General features: G+C 46.7%; 1 protein-coding gene across 6 annotated transcripts; it reads right to left on the bottom strand.

Annotated features, from left to right (window-relative positions):
- Positions 1 to 10,113: 10,113 nt before the first annotated feature.
- Positions 10,114 to 16,730, bottom strand: LOC125544423 (phosphatidylinositol/phosphatidylcholine transfer protein SFH8-like). Of its 6 annotated transcripts, none has more exons than XM_087547392.1 (14): positions 16,450 to 16,730; positions 15,632 to 15,929; positions 14,168 to 14,264; positions 13,807 to 14,073; positions 13,643 to 13,720; positions 13,393 to 13,494; positions 13,221 to 13,291; positions 13,022 to 13,133; positions 12,849 to 12,947; positions 12,648 to 12,755; positions 11,399 to 11,531; positions 10,839 to 11,191; positions 10,509 to 10,583; positions 10,114 to 10,400 (listed from the first exon to the last, which is right to left on the bottom strand). In XM_087547392.1, the coding sequence occupies exons 1-14, from the start codon at positions 16,481 to 16,483 to the stop codon at positions 10,380 to 10,382; spliced, it is 1,848 nt and encodes a 615-aa protein (XP_087403518.1). In that variant the 5' UTR covers positions 16,484 to 16,730; the 3' UTR covers positions 10,114 to 10,379. The 6 variants fall into 6 exon arrangements, with proteins under 6 accessions (XP_087403518.1, XP_087403520.1, XP_048564073.1 ...); XM_087547394.1 differs by having other exon boundaries at positions 13,022 to 13,121; XM_048708116.1 differs by having other exon boundaries at positions 13,221 to 13,270.
- Between the last annotated feature and the right edge of the window lie 273 nt (positions 16,731 to 17,003).

Below are 17,003 nucleotides of genomic sequence, written 5' to 3'. Positions count from 1 at the left end.
ATGGATGCTAGCGACACTATCATATACGTGAGCCAAAAGGCACAAACGGTCCCGGGCCATGGTAAGGCGACACCCGTGGGGATACCGTGCGTGAGGCCGCAATGTGATATGAGGTGTTACCGGCTAGATCAATGTGACTTGGAATCGGGGTCCTGACACCCTCATATGATGTTCAATTACTCCTCTCGGGACCCCAACTAGCTTCTTGGGCTCCCAGGTGAATACTTCCTTGTTCGCTCGCAGGAAGTCCACCAACTCCTTTTCTTGATCGGGGGCAAGGTCGGCGCCTATGATAAAGTGGCTCCTGAGGACCCGTCTTCATCGACTGGCACCTGCTTTGTTTCGGCCTTGTCCTGGGTAAACAACTGCTTCTTCTTGGTCGTTGCAGCCCCCTTGACCCTGGGCTCTGCCTTGTCGGCCGGGCAAGCTGCCGTCGTGGCCCTGAAGGCTAGCTTGAGGGCCGCCACAGCTTCCTTGGTGTCTCCGGTCACAGTGAGGACGCCCTCGCTTCCTGGCATCTTCATGAGGTTGTAAGCAGGGTGAGTTGCCGCCTTGAACTGGGCCAGCGCCGGGTACCCAAGGATGGTGTTGTGCGGCATACTGATGTGGGCGATGTCGAAGTCGATTAGCTCGATGCGGTAGTTGTTGCGCATGCCGAAGGTTACGGGAAGACGGATCTGCCCCAAGGGGTTGGAGGAGCCGCCGCCGACTCCGGAGAAGGACCGGCTGGGGAGGAGCCGCTCAAGCGGTACGTGGAGGAGACTGGAGGCCTCCACAGAGAGCATGTTGAGGCCAGCGCCACCGTCGATGAGGGTCTTGGTGACGGCTACCCCGCAGATGGTCGGCGTGCAGAGCATCGGAAGCACGCCCAAACCGATAGTGTTGATCGGGTGATCTCCTAAGTCGAAGACCAGGTCGGCCTTTGGCGCCGCCCACCCCGGGGGAGCCCCTGCCACGTGGAGGCTGCCCCGATCTGGCGGAAGAACGGCTTGACGTGACGGCCCGAGGGTGGTGCCTGCGAGCCGCCGAGAAGAGTTGCGATGATGGGGGCCGCCGGTTCCCCGAAGCACGTGATGAAGAGGCCTCGTAGCTCCTGCCAGGTGGCCACAGACGATTTCGGCAGATGGAGGAGCCAGGCGTGTGGCACACCAGCGAGGGCCATTGGGAACCAGTCGGCCATGATCTTGTCGTCGCCCCCGGCCTCCAGAACGGCCTCCTCGTATGCCAGCAGGAAGGCCGCCGGATCCGCCGCACCATCGTAACGGGGCGACATCTCCGGCCTGAACTTGGGCGGCCACTGCACCCGCCGCAGGGCGGGAGCAAGGGCCCGGAGCCCCTAGGCGCCGCCGTGGGCGCCCGCAGATCCAGCCGGAAAAGTTGCGCCAGCCGTTGGGAGCGAGCGCGAAGATGGTGGAGCGCGGACCAACAGAGGGAAAGCTCCGGCGCACCCCTACCTGGCGCGCCAAATGTCGGATTTCGAGTTCCGGCAAAACCCTTAAGGTTCGAGCAATGGGGTGCGCGCGAAGATCTCTCCCTCACTGATCATGCCCTCAAACACTTCGCGATCTCTAGGCTAAGCACACGAACTCACAACACACGAGACACAAGATTTATATTGGTTCGGGCCACCGTTGTGGTGTAATACCCTACTCCAGTGTGGTGGTGGTGGATTGCCTCTTGAGTTGAGGATGAATAGTACACGGGGAAGAACAGCCTCCTGCGGAGAAGTGTTCTTGTGCTTGGTGGATTTGGGGGTGGTAGGCCTTTGTCTCCCCGATCTGATGAGATGCCTAGCTATGGTGGTGGCTAGTCCTATTTATAGAGGCCCTGGTCCTCTTCCTAAATATTGAGCGGGAAGGGAGCCAAAAACGACCAATTTGAAAGGGGATAGCTAGTACAGCTTATCCTGACAAAAATAGTCTTCGCCTGCCAAAGGCTCTGGTGGTGACGCCGTCTTAGGCTCCATGGTGACCTCCGTCTTGCCTCCCTCCTAGTCTTGGTCATGTTGCACCGATATGGAAACCTTTGCTTGACGCCTCGGTACTCCTCGTCCGTGCTTGCCTCCTTAGCACCAAAGAGAAAATAAGGACATTGTGCGCGCTGGCGCCCGCCTGGCCTTGGTCGTCATGGCTCACCTCATTGGAACCTCACGAGGTTTGCCTTGCCTTGATCTCTCCGTCCCTCGTGAACCAGCCTGGTGAGGCCGCTCCTGAGGAGGTCTTGCGTCGTCCGCCTCGCGAGGCTTGACCCCTCGCGAGGGTCTTGAGTCCTTGTTGGTGAAGATGAGCCGTACGGGCCCGCTTGCAGAGCCACGCCGTGGACCGCAGGCAGACAAGTCTGGGGACCCCCGTTCCCAGAACGTCGACAATTACAAAAGAATTAATGTGCAAAAAGAAATATAAATAATAATAAATGTAGTCGCAAAAATAAGTTCAAGTGATTTATTTTTCTTTATATTTATTAGTAAAAAACCATTAGATTTTCATAGTAAAGGGAAAAAAGTCTAAGTTTAGTAGTTGGTAAACGTGCTTGAATTTGGAGATTTATCTTCACCTATTTTACTTTCAGTTGAATTCATAATTGTTTGAACCGTGTGATCTCCCATTATGTAGATTGGTAACCAAGTTAAACCTGATTATAAATCAATTCATGACGGTCATGGGTAAAATTGTATATCCTTCGGTCACGGATAAACATATAGTTTCCTCAAATTTTGCGTTGCAACTTTTATTAACAATAGATATATGACATTAAACTTACCTAATTGCATAGAAGCGAACCATAATACATACTGGAATATTTAAACCTTAAGCTAGAGAGAGAGGGAGGGGGGGGGGGGCATTTGAACTTGATTTTTGTAATCCGGACACATTACAAAAGAAGTAGTGTTTAACAAGAAGCATAAATAATAATAAAATCTAGTCGCAAAATAACATGTACTTATTTCTTCTTTATAGTTATTCTTAAAGAATCATTAGAGTTTTTCATAGCAAACAGGGAAAAAACAAGTTTAATAATCATAACCGATCTTCAATTCAGCGATTTATCTTCGCCTGTTTTACTTTCAGTCAAATTCCTAATAGTTTGAATTGTGTAATCTCCCTTTGTAAATTGGTAATCAACTTAAACCTATTCGATTGTAATTGAATTGATGACGATCATAGGTAGGAAGTTTATATTCTTCAGTCATTGGTAAACAACTTGTTGGACATAACTCAGCACAATTGTCACAAAATATACTAATCCGAAACAGGATCCTGCTATTTATCGGTACTTGTACCAACTTGGCACATAAAAGATACCAAAATGGCAAGAGCATGTGAAAAAGTATATGCGTCGTCTTTTTATAAATGCTTTGGGTTAGTGCAAGTTAGAGGTTGGTGTTCTTTTTGTGATTCCACTGTAGTGCTCGGATCAATTGGCGATAGTACAAGCAAAGCTTCTCGATGCATATTTGAAATTTTGTAGTGTTACGCGGGTGCTATGAATATATTCAAAGGCACCTGCTCCCTCCATTTCATTCTCTTTTTGACCAGTGTATAACGGCCCTTGGGGCTAAGCCGTTCTTGAATGAATCTGATTACGCGGTCCTAGTTTTCTGGTTTCCACACATTCTGTTGGCTCACAATTACCGGGAATATTTTACGACTTTATGCTTATGCATGCGCAGTATAATATATAATTAGGTTCTAGGGGCTCTGAATATCTTTCTGACGGTTCTCCGATGTAAAATAATAGATGAATACATGAATGTACAGGGAATATTATGTTAAGGAAATGCGATGATTAAAGTCTGAACTTGCTAAGTAGTGATAAAGAAATTACAGTAGGAGTATTAAATTTCAAGAGAGGGGCTGTTTGTTTTTAAAGTACATTAAGAAAAAAGATACAATGAGAAATTTAAAGGTAGTTCCTCCGGTCATTATCTCACCGCTGACACCGACGAGCAAAGCCTGCTCTGCCGACAGCGGTGGTGGGGCTGCCTCTCGAAACAAGCTTTCGCCCTATTTTATATAAAGCAACAACCGAATCAAATACACGGTTGTTAGAAGTACAATTGTGTAGAGATAGAGATAGAGATAGGATAATTTAAGCAAACTATGACTTGTCTTCTACTCCAAGTTTCGTTCACGTTGTACTCTTATATATACCTCTATAAAGGTCAGATCAATACAACAACATAGAACAACACAATATTCAGCCATCCTATAATTTCTACATGGTATTAGAGCGGTTAGTCTCACGACGCCGATCCTAGAACTTTCCACCACTTTCCCAACGCGCCGCCCCCGGAGAGATTAATCTCCTCTCCTCGGGAGCGCGGTGGCCAATCGATCAAAGATCAGATTGGTTCCGTAGATTAGATTAGATAAATTCTTCAAAGTAGAAATTCCATTAGATCAGTTTTTTCATTAGCCACCAAATAAATTCTACGACCCTCTTATCCGGCAAGAAATCTTCATAGATGGATGCACGGATCTTCCTCTGCAAGTTGCAGGGCACGACGGGCTTCTAGCCATCGTTCATCAGTAGACGCCACACGCGCATCCGGACTGCGGCAAGACCGGCTACTCGCCCGGTCCGCAGCGGCACCCATGCGCACGCACGACGGCAGCTATCCGATCTGGTGGCGGTGAGTTCGATCTAATCGAACCGTAGCATCGACTTCAGGCCAGGGAAGCCTGCATCAAGCGAATACTCTCGCGATCTGCATTGGCATCCCGGACAACCGCGTATCATCAGCAAGTTCTTCCTGCCAACACCAAGCATAACTTCATCGTCTTCATCAACGTGGTCTTCATCACCATCATTGTCAATACACCGCCGCCGCCTCGTCCACAAGATGAACACTTAGCATCCTCTGACAGACTTTTCTGCAAGACGCAATCTCGATGACGACAATGACTGTGTCACGACGACGCATCGACCGCGTCATCCACGACGGTACAACTGCATCAACACGGCGTCACTATAGTGACGACCCCAACATGGCCACACGGTTCTGGCAAAACCGATGTGTGTTCAATGGATTTCCTTTGGTCCTGGCAAAACCGGTGGACTCATCGCCGACGACACCCTCTGACATCCGCAAGGTGCATCGTCCACGACTGCAACTCCGTTATCTACAACATAGAGCAATTTTTTGCGCCTCCAACTTTGTGCGGCTTCATCATTCATGACGACTACACCATCGACCACGACTACCTCGACCACGGCTACATCATCATGATCGGGTACCTCGACATCGACATTGATGGCTAGTCTACAACAACTCATCGGCAACAACTCCAGTCAACAGTATCCGCGTCGTCACTTGCGTCCACGACACTCCCGCTATGACTGCGGGAGGGAATAGAGGAGAAGACATGGAAGGGATCAGAAGGGACGCAGTCACCGCCCTAGGTGCCGACCCCTCAGCCATCAGAGTTACAGTGATGATGGCGCAGCGGAGAAGACGGCAGAAGCGTGAGACTTCAAATCCAGTCGCAGTCGTGCGCTCCACTCCCGCTATGACTGAGGGGGAATGTTAGAAGTACAATTGTGTAGAGATAAAGAGATAGAGATAGGATAGCTTAAGCAAACTATGACTTGTCTTCTACTCCAAATTTCGTTCACGTTGTATTTTTATATATACCCCTACGAGGGTCAGATCAATACAACAACATAGAACAACACAATATTCAGCTATCCTATAATTTCTATAGGTTGAACGATATAAGATTGTGAGATAGCCCCACAGAGGTTGCCTCATTGAGTGAAAGTGTTTCGATTGTGCATCACGGTGGTCTGTAGCAAATCATTGGCTGTGTCAGCTCTCATTGTTTTTTCTTTCTTTTTGTTTCATTCTTTTTTGTTCGTCTCGTGCTTGGCCACAATATTGCGTCAAAAAGTGTTAACGGTGAAATTCTTGACCAGGCTGTGTTTCTCCCCTTAGACAAGCTTTTCAGGGCATCTCTAACACTATACATTGAACCATTCGTAAATGTCTGAATTGTTGAGACACTTTATGCCTTCCAACATTGTCCATCAAACATTCACAAATAGGGCACGTCCGAATTCTCCCAACCCGAGGCAAATCTGAAGGAGGTTTATGGGCTCCAGCACCATAGACCCACACAAAATCATTTATCTCTTTCCATTCCAACCGCTACTCCACTCCAAGCCGCATTCATGTCGATTCAGAGCGGACGTGATTGGTCACTGGCACATGCCGGCCGAATGGCACATCATTCACACCGGTGCGGCGGTCAAGGCACCTGCTCCGGTCCGCCGCTGCGAAGTCGATTTCTGCGTTTTGGATGTTGCAGGAGGAGCATCGGTACAATCTGCAGCTCCTCAAGTAGCACATGCCCGTAGAGGGACATACCTTCGGTGAGCAGGCCCCCGTCGCCATGATCATGAAGAATCTGGGTTGCGTCAATGAGCAGTCGGCGCTATACGAGTTTGTGCGTAGCGCCCGCACCATATGCCGCAAGCGTTGACATCTTAGCGTCATGAAGGTGGAGCGCGACCTTCCGTTGAACAGATCGCGGTTTAGGCAAACAAGAACGCTGCCAAGGTCGGCAGCTCCACATCGTTCTCGTCAGACAGCAATGACCACGAGGTCAGACCATCCACGTCAATCATCGACCTCACCTATGTCGGTGGCTAGGCAGCAGACTTCGGTGAGAAAGCGTCGGAGGTGGGACACGGACCTACCCACGTCCGTTCAAGAGCAAGACGTGGGACACCGTTGGATGGCCGTCCGTCTCTTGCTAGCGTTGTTCGCGGACACATCAAGACGTGTCCATGGATGTTTTGCGTGTCTATTTTGATGGACGGTGTTAGAGATGTTCTCACAAGCTCTTCCCTCAGTTGCATAGGCTAACCGGCCATTCAGTATATGTTTGTTTCATCTGCGCAAGAAAAAGTCTATGCATGTTTCATGACATTTGCACAAAAAAAGAAGTCTATGTATGTTTCATGACCTCAGAGCTGAGGAGCATATGTCCAAAGTACAATTCAAAATACTCCACTTCCTTTATTCGTGAATCGTGACATCAGGCATCCTAGCAGTAGGCTACCACAGTCCTTGGCCACTTGAAAAGCATCAGAACATTTTAGCGTCAATTTCCTTCCATTCATGTATTCTGTCACCACTGGCAGTTAAGCTGGACCATCAGCAGGGCCTGTCATTACAGCCACAACGTCACGACCTCCACATATCAAGTCCAGGTACATGAGATCTGTGAGCAAGACATGCAACAACTCTCGATCTTGTGCCGATGCCGGTTTCAGAATCTGAATCTAGGGGACACCCGATTATATAAGTATGTTTCTGTTTTGACAGCTCGGTGTGGTGAATATGCAAGTGCTCCATTCAGCTGGTGTCCTCCCGTTCCCTTCACTACACTGCTCTAGTAGGAGAAAAACAAGTGGGCTACAGTCATGCCCACTGGAAACGGATGGTTTTTAGCATGTTCCTCTTTTCCTTCGCGTGTCACGTCAATTCCCTAGTTGACAGAGATTTGCATCATGCGCTAGCAGCCATGCAAACTACTGTAATTAACTTTGTAAAGGTTCCTCGCCGAGAAAAGTGACCTTGTGTGGGGGAACTGTACTGCAAGAATTCTGGCAAATGTTTGGACCAGACTGTTTGAGAAAAGAAAATACCATACAACTGCGGGAATGTATCTGGTGCATCGTTAGCATCACAAGTACAGGTGCACTACAAGCCTGTTTGGTTTGTGACTATCTTTACCATATGTTATCACATTATTTTTGCCACACTTGCCTTATTATTTTGGATGCTCAAAGTTTTAGTCACACTGTGGCTTGCCTTAGGGATTTTGCCACACTTTTTGTGTGAATAACATGTGGGACATATTGCTAATAAAATACTTCTTTGGCTAAGAGCATCTACAGCGGGGCATCTCAAACCCGCCTCAAACATCTGGGGGACTGACCTGTCACAAAATTTCGACCCAGCCGGACGCCTCAAACGGGTCTCAAACGCCGAACTGACCGGCACCCGTCATATCCAGCTCAAATATGGGGCAGATATGGGGGCGTCTGGGCGCGCCTGCCACGTGGACTGACGTCGGGGTCCCACGCGGAATTGTCCAAAAAGCCGATGGTCTGAAGCTCATCTCCTCCGTCGGACCGATGTCGCCGTGTGGCGCCGCTCTGGCGGGCCATGTAATTCCTAGCCTGGCTATTTAAGCCGACCGCCGGCACCGAAACCCTACCCGTCCACATTTTCCTCCGCACGTCCGTCGCCGCCGTCACTTTCCACTCCTCGTCCACCACCACTTAGTAGCCATGCCCCCACACCATCGGATAAGGAGCCACCCAGTTCTAATGCCGGAGCGCCTGCTGTAGCTCCTTGAGCAGATCCAGACAAGGCGCGAAGCCCGGATCGCCACGAAGCTACCTCCGTATGCAGTGGATCCGGAGGAGGAGTTGGAGGTTGAGGAGGAGGAGGAGGAGCCGGAGGAGGATGTGGGGGACGCGGATCTATAGGCAAATCAGAAGGCCATCCGAGATTCCCTCCGCTCAGAGTCAGATGCGGAGGTGAGATGCCGCCGCCGGCAGGAGATGGAAGTGCAGCACACCATAGGGGAGGAGGAGATGTTCGCCTACATGAATGAGGTCGAGCAGGAGGAGGAGGAGCCGGGGCCCTCCTATGCGCTCGTCCACCCAGCGCCCGACATTGACGTTGTGGACATCTCCAACGACAAAGATTAGCTAGGATAGTATGTATTATGTAGTACGTAAGATTTCTTTTGCATGCTTTTCTATGGATCTGGGAATAGAAATATGAGAGATTCGGATACAGAATAGCTAATTTGAGACGTGACCGGTCACTGTCCACAGACGCGCCCGGTCACGTTTACGGGCAGAATCGGATTTGTCAAGCTATAGATGCTCTGACTTGATCAAATTTGCATAACTTGAGGTGTGATAAGGTGTAGCTGAAAACCAAACGGTCCCTAAATCCCAAGTGGGGATGTCGTATCTCGAACTACTCACGTGTTGCATGTGACCTGTGCATGTAAACCAGCTCGTTCGTACACGTCGCACTGCCGGCCGCCTTCCCGACGGCCACCCGTGACGTCTCCGGTCAAAGCGTGACGCCCGAACAGGGAAAGGGCACGGCGAGCTCGATTTGGAAGCGTCGAATGTGGAAGAGGCAATACCTCCTGTCGCTGCAATTTGGGCGCGAAGTGGCAGAATCGGGCGGGTCAAATCCTACGAGCCACCTGCGCTCCACTGGAACCAAGCCGAGCAAATCAACCAATCGCCCGCTCGACGAGACGGGGACGGTCGTGTGGCTGCTGCGCCTGTGCCCTGATTGGCCTGTCTGACGCCATACGTGCACGATGATGGTGTCCCCGGGCAGCACAACCGGGTGGCTCTACCTCCGGCCATCCACTGTGCTCATGGCGGAATATGCACCGAGGAAACGCACACTCGTCAGCGGGCTGATAGCAAACAGGCATGCAGTCAAACCAGAATCGCATTGGATCGGTGTCTGCCGTTGGCTTGCATAGTTGCATGCAGAGTCCCCTTTTTAGCAGAGTAGGAGTATTTTCATTTGCACCAATTTGTTAGGTCAAGAGATGGATGACATAATCACAGAAGCGAAACAGTACAAAGTTTTTTCCTGCCTCATGATTTGGTCCGAGAGACGTCTCCAACTCTCAAGTGTTTTAGTTCTAGATACAACAATTTCTAAGACAAGTATTTCCAAAGGGAAGGAGTACACTACACTGGCACAAGAACACGATGCTCTCTCGAGACGAGACGCATCCAACTTTTCCCACGGGCAAAACGGACGCCACCACCGGCCGCTGTACGACGGCACGACTTACGAGCCAGCGTCCCATTCCCACTACAATACGGCTAACAACGGACGGCGTAGGTGAGTAACGTACTCCCAGGTCCAGCTAGAATCACATACGCCGCCGTCTCAAGTTGGGCTGCTTTCGTCTCAAGACTCCGACGGATCAACGCGATCACTAACATTGGAGCTGCATCGATGCCGGTGTTCTTCAGGCCACCAAATTCAACGCTCAACAACAAAATTAGATGGACGAGAAGAAAAGGTCTTTCTCAACCGGACACGGCGAATTCTGTACGCTACACCCTTTGTATTTCTATAAACTCTGTACTGTACACTTTGCTTCTCTGGACTCGAAATATGTTCCAGGCATCAACAATATAAGTACTCAGCAGTGGAACATCAAAGACGTGGCAAAATGCTCGCCTGCCCTTCTATTCGTGATATACACTTACAGAACTTTACACACAAACATATTACAAATATATGCATCCAATTTGGCAAGAAGAATACCCGTCTTGAAGGAAAATAAATAGTTGAGAGCGTACTCCAGCACTTAGAAGCAGAACCTCTTCTTCTGCAAATTAATGGATGGAGTCACAGTATGGACTAGAAGGGCTAAGCACCAAGAACGCGCCCTTCCCAAGCTTAAAAGGGGACGAACAAACAATAGGGGAGAACATACCGGGAATTTGTTTTTGTCCTGCTTTTCAATATATGCAAGCAGCTCGTCCTGCCTTATCAATGTCTCATAGAGCACCTGGACATGCGAGAAAGAGAAACAAGGGTCAATGGAGAGCAATCATATACTATGAGAGGAAGAGAAACAAATGTTAACAGAGGAAAATACTACGGAAAATGAATGGTCAGAGGCATGCATGATGGTGTTTCTCATGCTTGTCGTGGAAATCATAAAATTGGGTCAAATGTTACAGGCACTAACCTCAACAATTGTTATAAAACTACCCCCGCAAAAAAATAAGGATATGCACTTGATATATTGAACCGGAGGTACCTTCTTTGTAGAAATCAGCTCAGCTTCCAATGCATCGACACGGCAAACAGCTGTATTGAGCACTTCCTCTTTCTCAAGTGGCATTTGAGATGGTTTTGCTTCAAGTACAACCACCTTCTCCTCCAGTTCACGAAGCTGTCTTAACACATACGGTACCTTAAACTCCAAATTTTGGGGAAATTCCCCACAATTGTGATCACAGGCAATGGACTGTCTTGAGAACCTTTCAGATATTCTGCTTGGGGCAGAACGGATCACCATAAAGAGGCTCATAATAAAAACTGTCAGACAAGTAACAATCTGAGTTCGTAGCACTCCCAATGCCATACGTATATTTCTCAAGGAGAATGAACCTGGGTGAAGCATGCAACAAAACTAGTCAGTATAAATCCGTTAAGCTCATCAACCATCATAGTGGAGCTCTTTTAATAACATACTCTACTCCTGAAAGAATGTTCTGTGCTAGAAGGTTCATTATGCAGTGAGTATGTTTCTAGTTATTCTGTACAATATGGCCATAAGTCACGGTAACGTTAAGAGTGATAGCAATACATAAAAACCTGAGGTAGAAGCCACTGAAGTGGCTCTTGGACTGTTGCACACATCATCCACAAGCTTGTCAACAACAGTGGGGACGCTTTCCTCTACGACAGGAGCAGTACCAGAAGTTGAAGCATGTCCTGAAGATTTTGGCTGCAAGTAGGCTACATTAATCAATAAGCATACTGACCACGAAAAAATAATGGAAAAAAATGAAAGCCACAAATTAAGAATCTCGCAGGAACCCAAAAGGCACTTCTCCACTTATTATCACAGTTTCAGATAGTAGACTGCTACAACTTAGTCTCGGGTAGTTGAAGCTTGAAAGACAAAATGAACATGATAAATTATATCATATTTTGCCAGTTGAACATAAAATTTGCGCTTTTTTTTCCGAGAAGGGGATAACCCCGGCCTCTGCATCATACGATGCACATAGCCAAAACTTACGTACTTCTAGTGGTAGCATTGGTTAATATCTTGAACTGGGTTACGCTCAAAACGGATATATACTTGCCTCATGAAGGATCGCTACATATTTGGAAGGTTAAGGTTCCCTTGCGTATTAAAATCTTTATGTGGTTCGTCCACAAGCAAGTGATCCTCACGAAAGATAATTTAATAAAGAGGCGGTGGGTAGGTAGTTCACGTTGTTGTTTTTTGTGATCATGATGAAATAATACAACACTTATTCTTAGAGTGCCCACTTGCCAAATTGCTTTGGCGAATGATTCATATAGCCTTTAACATTAGTCCTCCAGTTGACATTGCATCGTTGTTTGGAACGTGGTTAGCCGGGGTTGAGACTATTACCGCGGCTCGTATCCGGATTGGAATATGTACGCTCATATGGGCTATATGGAATTGCAGGAATGATATGATTTTTAACAGACAACATACTTTAACTTTCTTGCAGGTTATCTTCAGAGCTACCGCGTGGATCCGTACGTGGTCCTTACTCACTCCTATGCACTCCAGGGAGCCTTTGGTTACTGAGTGCAACCAGTGGGAGATGGTAGCACGGGCTATATTCAACCGGTTCGGATGGTGATCGCATAATAGGATAGGAGTCTAGGGAGCTTGTCCTTTACATTGCCATACCGGTTGTGATCTTGAGCATGTACTTTCCTTTTATTTTCCCGCTCCTTTTGCGAGCTGTAATACTTTAACGACTTTGTGCTACTTCGAGACTTTTTAATAAGATGGCTGCATGCATCGTCATGATGCAGAGGCCGGGGGCATGCCTCCATTTCCAAAAAAAATACTTGCCTCATGAAGGGTCAAATCAGGGTTCACAATGGCATCCAGTGGAGCATCAGGAGACGTAATATCTTCTACATCAGATGTAGATTCGGCTGAGGCATCACTGGTTTTTTTCTGATCCAAAAAAACAAAATAAAGCTTGTAATGAAATTTTAAGGTGATCTAGACATCTAGTCATTCAAAATGATCCAAATAACGTGTGCTTACAGCTGAGGAATGAAGCTTAGTATAAGAAACTGTATTCCCATCAGTGCTTGATATGGCAAGAATTCGTTGACCATAATTTGCTTCACCATTAAGGACCCTCTATAAGAAATGGAAGAGACATTATGTTAGTGATATACAACAGGACAGCCAGTAATAGGAGTGCGAGGAGGAACCTCTATTATGTTAGGATCCTTCCAAGGACCTTTGTCTGATTTTGAGCAACCTCCACTCTCTTCACACCTGCATTTGCCTCCAAGAAAATCTGGCAGTTCACTGGACATGATACTAACAAATTAGGCAGAAGCTGAACAGCAGTATGTACAAACACATAATTAGCAAGTAACGAATAATTGTTTGACAGTTTGGTATTACCTTTCATCAATTATTTCAAGCAGCTTATTTTGGTACTTGCTTCCAAGAACCTTGATGAGATGATACATGAGCTAATCATTACTCACAGTAAAACTTACGAGTTCAATCAATGAACAAAAAGGTGCCCTAATGATAGTGAAAGCAGAAATACAGTTAAAGTTACAATACTTACATGAATCTTCGAAGCAGTCTGTGGATCAAGAAATGATTTAATTGTACCCCATAACATCTTGAAGCCCTGCCCAGCATTTATAATGTACAAGCGGCACAATGTCTGCAAAAACATTCAGAATTAGTAGTAATTAGCTACATATGCAATTTGAAAGAGAAACCAAATGGGCACATAGAGAAAAAGGTTATTAATTAACAGAAGATAGTAAATATTTAGAAAATCATTAAAGCAGGATAATTGCATCACCTACCTCTGGATAGTTATCATTGTCAATCTTCTGCAGTCGCATGATTAGTTCCCTTGCATCTTTTGAGAAGTTCTTTAAGCCCTGAATTATGGAAACAAAGTCACTGACTACCATGACCACATAAAATTGGATTCACTGAAAGCAAACCTGGCCATAAGAAAACATACCACCCCTTGCACATCTAAAATAGTTGTAGACGAGTCTATGTGCCTCTTTGCAGCTATGGAACAAGCTGGAAACCTCATCTGAAAACTTCTCTCGAACTCCTTCACATGATACTTTATGTATCGGTCAAGAGTTGTTACTTTGACTAGTTTATTGGCATCAACCTTTCCAACTAGTTCTACATAGACAGGCCTTCCCTCTTTATCCACTCCATGGTAAAATTGTGGATAATACTTCTTAACTTCATTTAATTCAGTGTAGTCAAATTCCTAACGTATCAAGGGTCAAGATTAGAATTTAGAAGTCACGTGAAGTAAGTAGCGTCACTTGTTTTCTTGGTGTATGTTCCAATTTTAGATTTACCTCTATATTGTCGACCCCATACGCATTCCTCCATCTAAGCATTTCTGACCACATATGCTTTGCTTTCTCAATATCAAACTTTCTTGCTTTCAGGAACCTAAACATGGAAGGTGTAAAAAAATAAAATTGAACCAATCCAAAAAAACTTGAAACAAATGAGCAAAACTGGAATTTCCTTCTTAACATTAATTTTGAAGGAATATATGAAAATAGAAGAAACAAACTACAGCTTTAGTGTACAAACTATCACAAACAAGAGATTTAAATACCAATTATAATTAAAAAAACTACATTAGAAGACATATCAAAAGCCACCCGCTCCTGGGACGTTATAGGCGATTGTTGTTTGTTCCTTGTTTTGTGTACATTTTGGTGTCCAAGCAGAGCACTGGTGTTATTGCGGTGGAGGCATTGTTGCGTGGAAATGAGACCCTCCGGCAGTGTCTGGCTTCTTCCCTGTCACGGTCTTCAGCGTCGACATAGAGCCAGTGAGGGTGTCGTCCCACAGGTCTGGATGTCCAGATCTTTTTTTGGGTGGGTGGGTGGGGTAGTCTCTGTGTGTGTGTGTGTGGGGGGGGGGGGGGGGGGTGTAAACGAGCAGTAAAGCCTTTGTCTCGCTGTTGTACGCGAGTTTCTAATGCACAGTGAAGTCTCCTGGAGGCGATTTAGGCTTGTGCAGGTTTTCTAGCAAAAGATGGAGGGAGTTAGAGATCTTGTTAGTTTTCCTGTCTATATTTTGTTGTACTGTACTGTTTTCCTTGTCTGTGAATATCAGATATGGTTTCTAAAAAAAGACCAGCTTGACAGAAATAACTATTTTGGGACTAAGGGCGTGTTTGGTTGCCTGCATAACAGTCAAGAAGAACACCGGCTGCACCTCGAAGATCAAGCTCCAGGAGATCAACAGGAGGCTAGCCATGGATCAGGGGTGGGCCGGCTTCGCAGATCGGCTAGGTGATGACTGAGGACACCTTCAAGGTGATCGTCTTCAACCTTTCCGGCGCAGAGGTGGTGGCCAAGTACCCCCCGCACGACGAAGCACTTGCCTTGATCCAAAAAGTTTAATGTAGTGTGAATGCTTGTTCAAACTAGGCCCAGAACATGGTTTTAAGCCTGCACTAGCTCAGGCATGCTGAACCGGGCCACACATGCAAAGAGGCCAAAATGATGCAGGTAACCAAACATGCCCTAGTTGTAACCCAGAGCCAGATGTAGTGATGCATTTTCACAAACCATGGGACTTTAAAAACCTAAATTTGTAGTTTTTTTATACAACTTGTCAAAAACTATGTAGTTTTCTGATGTATGTAGTTTTGTGACAGCCTCTATACTAAACCCATATAATTTGGTGAAATTTACACTAAAACATATAATCAGCATGTTATTTGCGATTTTTTGCTGGAAATGGAGGTAATCTACCAAAGAAGAAACCCAAATATTCTTTCAGATCAGCAGATGTGGTACCTTAACATTGTGTGATAATCGTCATGACGTTCTGGCAACAAGCCCCCATCAAGCAAGCATAGGCGGAATCTTTCAACAGTTTCCAGCTCTTGCACATCCCTTATATCCTCTATTGAGGCTAGATTGCCGCTCTTCTTTTTGCTCTTCCTCTTCAAGGAGCGCCTAAATTTATTTCCGGCACTAATCGCTCTTTTCTTGAAGGACCCCTTTTTGGCCTTGTTGTCACCTTCGGAGTTATCTTCATCGGATTTGCTCTCTTCCTTCTCATCATCACGAGTGAAGCCCTCAAAACCTGCACCTGCAAATATTATCTCAGCATTCCTTCTCTGACTGAAATGGAAATGGGCAATTATTGGCGTGGTAATAGTATTGACAAGGAGAAGGCAATACGTGAACTGAGCACTTAGTAATGCTTCACAGTTAATTAATTGCTATCACATTAGTGAAATATTAAAAAAATCCTCAAGATATGCAAAAAAATAATTCATAATTAGTAATTTGGTATTTTCTGTACTACTGTTATTGGACACTCCACTCAGAAGAAAGGCATGAGACGTACAGGCCCTGAATCCAAGAGCAAAATCACAGTTATGGAGATTATCTTGAGCAAATTATCTTGTTATCAACTGTAATTTCTTTTTTGAGGAATCATCTACAGTAATTGTTCGACTCCACGGAAGCAGCCAATCCATAATCTCTCGCAAGCACTGGCAAATAACGGTAGTGAATCGATGCGCGAGAACGCCACGAAGAAAGGGCAGCGCCGAGGAGAAAACGCGAAGGGCAAGCAGTTGAAGGAAGCAACGCTCGGCACTCACCGGGCCTCCCGGACCGGTCGACGGGCCCCGACATCCCTGGCCGTCCTCCCCAATCCAAGCTTGGTCGCTCCGGTGGATTCCGAGCCCTAGACCTCCATAATCCCCTGGGGAGCAAGGGTTTCGGCGGATGAACTCGAGAAGACGAGGGAATGAACGGTGGCTTGTTTGAATTTCAGTCTCTTTTTTTATTATCAGAGAAAGAGAATATCGGGGTGGAGGGGAAAGGAAGCTTCTGCTTTTCCTTCATCGCTGGAGAGCGGAGGGGAGGAGAGGAGAGGGTGAAGACGGAAGCGTGCACGTGGGAGGCCCACATGGGCTACGCCGCCGACCTGGCACACGCGGCGTTGGGGCGGGATGCAGGGGAACCAAGAATTTTCCTGTTATTGCAAACAAATGAACTCTCCCATAAGCCCCTTTTACAGAAAGAACCCTGAGATCTCTTTGATATATATACAATCCTAGAAAAAGAAGAAAGCACGGCAAGAATGTTTTTTTTTATGAAAAGCAGCCAGTGCTGATTTCATTTAGTAAGAGGAAGAGCCAAGAGTGGCAGT

Source organism: Triticum urartu, chromosome 3A (assembly GCF_056163025.1).
Source record: "Triticum urartu cultivar PI428250 chromosome 3A, HENAU_Tu73, whole genome shotgun sequence".
NCBI classification, from domain to species: domain Eukaryota; kingdom Viridiplantae; phylum Streptophyta; class Magnoliopsida; order Poales; family Poaceae; genus Triticum; species Triticum urartu.
Note: the sequence above shows the minus strand (reverse complement) of the source record. Positions and strands in the feature narration are given on the sequence as shown.

What these genes read in the sequence shown, in the direction of transcription:
- LOC125544423 (XM_087547392.1), bottom strand. Translation starts at nt 16,483, where the DNA reads ATGTCGGGGCCCGTCGACCGGTCCGGGAGGCCCG. An exon ending in CGACCGGTCCGGGAGGCCCG is followed by an intron (nt 15,930 to 16,449) that starts GTGAGTGCCGAG and finishes TAATATTTGCAG; the next exon opens with GTGCAGGTTTTGAGGGCTTC. An exon ending in TTCAGTGGCTTCTACCTCAG is followed by an intron (nt 11,192 to 11,398) that starts GTTTTTATGTAT and finishes TGCTTCACCCAG; the next exon opens with GTTCATTCTCCTTGAGAAAT.